Source organism: Felis catus, chromosome X (assembly GCF_018350175.1).
Source record: "Felis catus isolate Fca126 chromosome X, F.catus_Fca126_mat1.0, whole genome shotgun sequence".
Lineage (NCBI taxonomy): Eukaryota > Metazoa > Chordata > Mammalia > Carnivora > Felidae > Felis > Felis catus.
This window is the reverse complement of record NC_058386.1, coordinates 82,164,781-82,173,630: the sequence shown is the minus strand read 5'-3', so window position 1 is coordinate 82,173,630 and position 8,850 is coordinate 82,164,781. Positions and strand designations below refer to the sequence as shown.

General features: G+C 47.9%; 1 protein-coding gene across 2 annotated transcripts; it reads right to left on the bottom strand.

Annotated features, from left to right (window-relative positions):
* Window positions 1-475: 475 nt before the first annotated feature.
* Window positions 476-5,333, bottom strand: GPRASP2 (G protein-coupled receptor associated sorting protein 2). 2 transcript variants are annotated; one of them, XM_019824810.3, is made up of 4 exons: window positions 5,087-5,333; window positions 4,443-4,510; window positions 4,028-4,105; window positions 476-3,723 (listed from the first exon to the last, which is right to left on the bottom strand). In XM_019824810.3, exon 4 carries the CDS (start codon window positions 3,400-3,402, stop codon window positions 826-828), a length of 2,577 nt encoding a protein of 858 aa, XP_019680369.1. In that variant the 5' UTR covers window positions 3,403-3,723; window positions 4,028-4,105; window positions 4,443-4,510; window positions 5,087-5,333; the 3' UTR covers window positions 476-825. The 2 variants fall into 2 exon arrangements, with proteins under 2 accessions (XP_019680369.1, XP_019680370.1); XM_019824811.3 differs by lacking the exon at window positions 4,028-4,105.
* Between the last annotated feature and the right edge of the window lie 3,517 nt (window positions 5,334-8,850).

The following is an 8,850-nucleotide window of genomic DNA, read 5'->3' as shown; positions in this document are numbered from 1 at the left end:
CAAAGGAAATATTATTCCTGACTCAATTTGTGTGCCATTGTACTCATTCACTCTTTAGGTGGCAATGAAGCAACAGTACTAGGATTTGTAAAATGTGCAGATTTGGCTGACTTAGTTCTCCAAGCTGGCCTCATTCCAACTACATCCCTAACTAAATTTGTCTTAACCTATTCCAGGCAGATAGGCTAAATCCATGCTACTAGGACAGGTTTCCCAATCATGCACATTTATTCACACTTTTCTTCCCACTCCTCACTTCAGAGAATGACCTAATGGTTTGTCTCATCCTACACTAGTTTAAGTGGGTCCCTCTTTGTTGAAGCATTTCTCAGATACCACCAGCACACAGTAATCTCTCCTTTCTCAAACTCTAGGAATGGGATTTTCCAATGAGGGTGTTTGTCATACTACTAGTTATCTGTATTTGTAAGTGTGCACAATGTATCTGTACCTGGATTTCAAACTGAAGGGTCACTTTTGCCAATTTTCACATAGACCTTTATTGAAAACACAGACTTGAATAGAGAACCATATGTTTAAACAACAAATAGCAGGGTAGCTTACATAGGCGACTCAGATCACTGGAAGCTCAATACCAAAAAAGATACTGCAATCTGGACAGCAAGACAAATATCAACAAATATGTTTTCAGCTCTAATATTCATTTGGCATCCACAAAATGATCCAGCTCAAACCAAGGATTGGACAAAGTTAACATCAGCATTAAAATATAAGTTACAACATAAAACCAGACTGTGAAAACCAAAGCACTACTCAGGGCTCTTTGGGAACATAAGGCTGATCAAAGGCAGGTGGTTATTCACACTAGCTTTGTCGTCCCATTTCAGGATCATTTTGATTGTCTATTTGGACTTGTAGTTCCTTAGCTAACTTCTCAAATTCATGGAATGCAGAAATAAGTGGCTCAAGATTGAAATCATCATCAATTAAAGACATAGTTCCATTTTTTATAATATTACTGATATTCTGAAACATCTTAATAACAATTTGAATATTATCATTTGTCTCTTCTATGTTAAAGAGACCCACAAATATTGATAGAGCTTTGGCACTGAATAGTTTTTTTGCCACAACAGGATTTTCGGACAAATTCAATAGCATTTTTAGAACATGAAACTTTGTTCTTGCATTGCCTGTGGTTAATAAAGAGAAAAACCCAGACATATAATTGGCAACCAGTGTGTGATAGTCAGTAGTTGTAGTGAGGTGTCTAAGCATCCTTAATCCAAGCAGCTGCTCAGGAGAACTCACACTATGAGCAAGGGTTTCTTCACACACTTGACATATGAATGTCTCAATCATGTTTAGATTTGGGTAAGGTGGAGCCATGTGAATCATATTTTCCAAAAAACTTGTCCTAACTCGGGAGGAGGGATAATTGAGCAAGGTTTCAATAAGTGAGACAACACCTGAATCCCGAATGAAATCTCGGGTAAATTGAGAAGCACTTCTCATACCCATTGCGATTTTAGATATTTCATGAATAAAAGGATCTCGGATTTTGTCCATTAATAGAAGGAGTTCTTCAAATTCTCCAGTACCAATTTTAAGCTCACATTGTATGCAGCTGCAGGACCAACTCTCAGGTGCTACACTCTCCCTGGCCTTAAGATGCTCCCGAATTTCCCTGACTGACCTGTAGGATGGATCATAATGAAATGGGAACTCAGGTTCAGGCTGATCAGACTGAAGCAAAGATTCCTGTCCTTCCCCTTCTGGGGAAAATTCCAAATTCTTGGGCTTTCCCTCAAACATGTCAGAGAATACAGATGCTGCTTCTTCAGGAATTCTAAAGGAGCTTGGGGATGGGAAGCCAACCCCATGACAAGGACCAGGTTTGAATTCAACAGTGACCTCTTCCCAGGTTTGGGGCCTGGATGATGCTTTAAGTTCCTCTTCAGCTGAATCTCTGAACCTGGAACTAGCCTTATACACAGGACTGGGATTTAGATCAAAGCAGGCCTCATCCCTATCCCAGAACCAGGACCCAAATATGGCCTCTTCTTCAGACTCTGGCCTGGCCTCTTCTCTGGCCAGAGCCCCCAAATTGGACTTTTCCTCAGTCCAGAGCAAGGATCCACCAATGGCCCCCTCCTCAGACCTTGGTGTAGATTCACAGATGGCCAAAGCCCCAGCCTCCATACTGGCCTCTTTTTCTGCCCAGAACCAGGACCCAATAATGACTTCCTCTTCAAACCTGGGCTCTTGTTTGACCCTACCACTGTTATTAACATCTTTCTGGCCCTTGGGCTTCAAGACAGTATTAGGCTCTTCCTGGTCTCTGGTCCTGAATCTACCATTGGCCTCTTCTCCAGGCAAAAACCAGGACTCCTTAGAGTACTCATCTTCAGACTCAGACTCAAAAAAGTCCTCTCTCTTTGTCCTAAGCTTGGACCTCATAGTTTCCTCATCCCTGACTCTGGGCTTGAACAAGTTATTGGTATTTTCTCCAGCCCACAAGCAAAATGGATTGCCAGACTCCTCCTCAGACCCAGACCAAGAATCAACATAGGGATCTTGCTTGGATCTGGGCCTGGACCTGGGGTTAGGCTGATGTTTAGCCCTATGCCTGGATCTGGTATTGGCCTCTTCCCTGGGCCACGATCTGATACTGGTCTCTTCTCCAGCCCAGAAAGAGGACATTGTAGAGGTCTCATCTGCTGACCAGAATCCAGACTCGTTAGAGGCTTCCTCTCTGGCCCGGTGCCTAGGATAGCACCAAGACCCCATATTAACTTCCTCCCCTGATCCAAACCAGGGTTGAATTCCTGTCTGAACCTGGGAGCCAGGAAACGTCTCAGTGTCCACACCGACCAGTTCCCTATCCACAGACAGGGCCATAGGTTTAGCAACTGGCCTAGACTCAGTACTGACGAGTGGCCAGGCTACAGCACTGGTCTGGGCCAACCCCTCTGTTTGCGACATTGCCTCAGCCCCAAACTCAGTCTGGGGCCAAGCTTGGGCTTCACCTTTGGGCTTTGCCCCAGGGATTGCCTTGGCCTCGGTCTTAGGACGTGCTCCCCCTACTGTCCTGGCTTCAGCTTTGGGCCTTGCCCCAACCACTGACTGGGACTCAATTTTGGCCCTTGTCCCAGCCATTCCCTGGGACTCAGTTTTAGGCCTTGACCCAGCCATTGCCTGGGACTCAGTTTTGGGCCTTGCCCCAGCCATTGCCTGGGATTCAGTTTTGGGCCTTGCCCCAGGCATAGACTTTGACTCAGTTTTGGGCCTTGCTCCAGGCATTACCTGTGCCTGGGTCCTAACCTTGGGTCTGACCACCATTGGGACTTCATTCTCTCTTTCAGCCCCACCCCCAACCTCTTCTCCAGCCTTCTTTTCAGGCTTTGCCCGGGCAGCAGGTTCAATCTCAGCCCCAGTCATGGTGTAAGTTACAGAGGAGGCCCAGTTAAGTACCCCTACCCCAGTCTCAGCCTCTACCACAGATCTCTCACAGTTTTGTATCTTCACACTGTGATCTTTCAGTGATTCACGTGATATAGTTGGAAACAAGAGTTAGAGTCAATCACCAGTCCAGCAGTCAATTGATCTGCTTCCAAAGCCCAGCCTCAGTCAATATCACAAAGCGCAGAAGAGGCACAACCAAGCTGGGGGATGATGGATGCTCCCAGGTGGGTGCAGACCTGTTGAGGGTGGTGGTCAGCAGCAATTCCAACACCACCAGAGATGCCACTGGAGGTAGATCTAAGGAAAGAGAATGACATAGGGCTTTGAATCTCTTCAAATTGCATCACTCCATGAAGAGATTCACACAGAGACTGGACCTTGAATGCTTAGCGAACAGATGGAAAGTCTCTCCATCACCCTCATTTCACCCACGTTTTACCCCAGATTTTGCCACATTACTTTGCCTGCTACAAAACAGGTGTGAAATTGGTGAGTGTTGGCAATGGGAGAGGCTTAGGAGCCCCCAGACTACCCTAGTCATTCTTGGGCCAGTGTTGATCTCCACTTCCCCACTCAAGTTTGCACCCAATCTCATACCAACCTGCAAGGATATGGTGCAATTTCCCCCTCCTTGCTTTGTTTCAGTGGTATTAAGCTCTACATCAGAGAGCAGGCAGTCCTATGGAGAAGTAAACATACAGGAGACAATGAAGTCTGAGTGCCTTGTTGACAGACTGACACACTGACCCCTGATGTAAACATCTGTTTAATTTGTCTAATTTTTTCCTATCTAATGGTCCCTGCTTTCTGGTTGTCTCCTCCCATTCATGGCCCAATCCGTAACTACACTAATATGCCTAATACCTCCTGCAGGAAATGAGGAAAAGATGCTGTGACAGTGTGCAGATATGGCAGAGGGTAGGAGAGGTGGATCAAACACACCCAAGTGGATCAAAGACACCTGCTATTGATCTTACTCTGCCACTATCCCCTGCATTGCTGTCCTTTATACCAACCTCCAGAGATTTGGGCCAGTATATTCCTCCTTCCCTTCCTTACAGAAGTGAGCAGCTTTAAAGCAGGCCTGTGGACAAACAGATGAAAAGGCATGACAGTCAGGAGACCATGGCAGCAACTGAGTTCTGGGTGGACCCACAAACACCAAGGATAGGAGTCCACATATTATTTGTCTTTCAACATTTAAAGTCCTCTTGGTAGAATGTTCTCTATTACTTAAGCTCTCAGTTTCAGGGTTGTAGACAACGACATCTTCTCTTGACGTCACACTTTCACATGCCTCCCTTCTCCAATTCTGAAGATTCACCACTAGGTGCACCACATCCCACCGCCTTGCGCAGCATAAATTGGGGGAAGGGTGCCTGCCCCTACGTATATTCTAGAAAACAGGTTGTGCAGTGACACTTGTAATTATGACTTTTGTCTCACCCTCACCTCCTAGCTCATCTTTTCCTGCCACCAATTTCGGGTGGAGGTGAAGGAGAAAGGCAAAGGAAGGACTTAGAAGGCTAGTAAAAAGGGGAAATTTGGAAGGTACTCTTGGAGCGCCTGACCTGTTCTGATCGCAGTCACCCCACCCCGATTTGGGTCTCCACTCAATGGTTGCTGCTCATTTCCCCCCTGCACCCCCAGCCCCACATACCTCCAGAAATCCAGGTCATTGTCCTGCTCTTCCTTTTTCTCAAGCCTCTCCTCTACAGATGCACCCTGCGGGATGAAACCACCAGACCTACCTCGCAGAGAGAAGACTTTCGAATCAACCAGGAGCCTGTGCTAAGGGACAGCACCCAGGGTCCGGGGGCCAATAGGCCCCTTTACAGAATTAGGGCCCGAAACAGCCGACGCCACCGAACCCAGGCTCCTGCCAGTTGGGCAAATAACTCGAACGCCACCCCCCACCCGCTCTCGCCCCGGCGGCCTCTCCAGGTGCCCCCCACCCCAGCTCCCGCTCCGCCATTTCTTCCGCAGCAGGCTCCCCCCACAGCTCTCTCCCGGCACAGCACCGTCGAGGGCGGGTCATGGGCGCCTGGAAAGCTGGCTGCGGAGTGGCTGGCGCAGTTCGCCTCCACAGGATCCGAGGGAGCCTCTCCCGCCAGCCCCCATGCCCTGGGCCCGGCCCGCACCGGTCACTGCCTCTCCTCACCAGGGGTCCCGCGGCGCTGCGCACCTCTGTCACGGACAGGGTACGACCCGGTCGCCTCCCCCTTGCCAGGCTGCCAGAGGCTGGGGTCCGGGCAGGCTGTAAGCCGGGCGACAGTGGGGGTCCCCCCACCCCTCCCCACGACAACCCACTTGCCTTCACAGGCTCAAGGTGCAGGTCGTTGTCCTCCCCCTCTTCTCAGAGCTCCTCACTCGGACTCCCACCACCTAGCGTGCTGTCAGAATCGCAAAAAGGCGTCCCGCCCCCCCCCGCGCTGCAGCACCAAACTGGGCAGGGGCTGAGCAGGATGCGGCACGAACCGCTCTCAGCAAGGGTGTCGGGAAGGGGGGCGGAGGGATACAGCACGAATGGGCTAGACGCCCCCTCCCTGGCCCACCCTAGTTCCGACCCACGGGGGGCGGGGCCAGGAGGTGCGCCAGCCTAAGGGGCGGGCTCACAGCAGCCCGCCTCTGCAGACCTCCAAGGCGACCACCCCCTCATTGCTGGCACCGCAATAAAAGGGACCTGGGGACGACTGGCAGTGGGGGCTAGGATCCCTAGTTCAGGGTGGTGGTGGTGGTAGTGTGCTGCAGGCAGCAGCGGATGGATATCAACCGTCCTTCGGTTTGTGAGAATCCCCAGCCTGTTCAGTGTCTGCCCGCCTCCAACCCCCGCCCCACCCAAGCCTGCCCGCCTCCCACCCCCCCACCCAATCCAGCCCGCCCTCCTTCCTGGAGGCTGATGGGCTAGGGGCTGTGAGAAGAGCAGGATGAGAGGGGAGAGGCGACTTAAGGCCAGACCACCTGGCCCTCCTGGAGTCCTTCTTTCATTGTTTCACGGACCCTGGAGAGGAGGAAGTGGGAGGGGGCTCTCATGGAGGCCTCACCACTGAGCCTTTTCTAAAGAGAGGCAGACCTGCACCTCTAACCTGAGAAAACCAACCACTGCTCTGTGCCCACCCTTTCTGCCACACTGCTTCCCACCCCCACCCCTCATTCAAACTGGTAATATGCTTTGCCATTTCGCAGTCCCCACAGTTGCCCAAGAAGGAGGGCCTTTCCCTGTCAGGACTTGCACTGGGTCATAGGATCTTTCCTGTCTGTTGTCCCATGGTCCGGTGTCAGGATAGTCCTGGCTCCTTTTCCACTATCCTATCTATCAAGTCTTCGCTTGTAGTCATGTCCAAGCTCTCATGATCTTTGGCAATGTGGATCTGTGGCAGGGATTAGAACCAGCTTGGATGCCATGCACATCTGCCTGCACATCTATCTAGTTTCCCCAGACATTCTTTGGAGAAGGCCCCATCATGTACCCACTTGTACAAGACAGAAGCCTGGTGGTTCTTGAATCCTCTGACTCCCTTAACCCTACATCCTTCCTCTTAGTCTTGAGCCCTTCCTTTCTGTGCTCCATAGGGCAAACAGAGAAACCGTGTTTAAGCACAATTGTGGTTGAGCACAGACCTGTTGGTGCCCATTGTAAAACTTTTAAACTCAATTAAATGGCACTTTCACTGTGGTAGGTTGAATAAAGTTCCCTCAGTGATATCTGCATCCTATTCTCCAGAACCTGTAAACATGTGATGTTAAGGGCAAAAAGAATTAAGATTGCTGATGCAATTAAGATTGCTAACCAGCTGACTTTAATAATAAGAATATGCTGGGTATTCCCGGCCTTTGTAATTGCAAGGGTACATCTTATGTGGAAGAGGTAAGCAGAGAGTCAGTGTGACAGTGAAATAGCATGAGAAAGACAGGACAGGCCTTTGCTGGCTTTGAAGATTAAACAAAGCCATGGTCCGAGGAAGGCAGGCAGCTCCCAGAAGCTGGAATAGGCAAGGAGACAGATTCTTCCCAGGGTTCCTCAGAAAAATGAAGCCCTGCCGTCATTGTAGACGAGTGAGACCTTTTTTGTATTCCCAACATACAGGACTGTAAGATTATATATTTGTGTTATTTTAAGCTGCCAAGATTGTGGTAATGTGTTATAGTAGCGGTAGGAAGTGAATTTACTTACCATCATGATGGTCCATTCTCCTTATCCTTCTTTATTTGTGCCTCAACCCCTGGGAGGATCACTTTGGGGGCTCATTTCTTACCACTATAACCACCCTCTCTAGCAATCTCCTGTCTCTGTTTTCCATATAAGATTTATGCAAGGGCCTTTGAGGTTCATCTTGGAACAAATCCCCATTTGCTGAAAATCACTTACATTTTTGAGGATGAAAAGGGAACCATATTCTTACTATGACCTTTCATGTAGTTTTATTTCAGCTTTTATTTTAGATAAATATGTATTATATGTATTATAACTTCAATATTAGGTGACAGGAAAAAAATCTGGAGATGATTATATACAGCATCTGGACTGACAACAGATGTCAATTATCAGAGGAGGGCCACTTTATGTAAGTATGTATGTATGTATTTAATATAATTTATTGTCAAGTTGGTTCCACTTTAAAAAAAATATTTATTTTTGAGAAAGAAATAGTGTGGGGGTGGGGTGCAGAGAGAGGGAGATGGAGAATCTGAAGTGGGCTCTGTGCTGATAGCAGAGTGTGATGTGGGGCCTGAACTCATGAACCTTGAGATCATGACCTGAGAAGAAGCTGGATGCTTAACCAACTAAGCCACCGAGGTCCCCAGAGGAGGGCCAGTTTTACTGTACTGTTTAAATGGCTTTATTCTGAATTGTGGATCATTTTCCTTATTCCACAGTATACTATCTTGGGTGAATGCCAGGCTTGAAGAAGTGTCTGAGCTCTGCTGGGATCTGTGGGTGTGTGTGAATCTTCCTGCCTCCCTGAACTATTCTTTCACTTTGTTAAAGTCTCTGGTGCCTTTCATTCATTCAAGAAATACATATGAATACCTTTTTTATCCTAAGGACTGGAGATACAGTAGAAACAAAAGTGAAAGAAATCTCTGTTTTGTGGAAGCCACATTTACTTGTAGTGTATGTCTTATGCAGTTTCTTATCCTAAAAGTTTACAGGTATATTCAAAATCATACAAGCATAAGCTTCTCTGATAAGTGTGGATGCGGTGAAATCTTGATTCCAAGATCTTTGTGACAGAGGGGTGGATCTACCAATAGCTGAGAGATTTTGCTGTAAGACATTTAAATGCCCGTTGAACAATATATTTTAAATTCATTTATAGAACAGCCACTATTACTCATTAACACTTATTGAACTGAGAGAGGCCTTATTTTAAGGTATTTATGCATATTAACTTACAACAATAGTGGACAATAGGGACTACT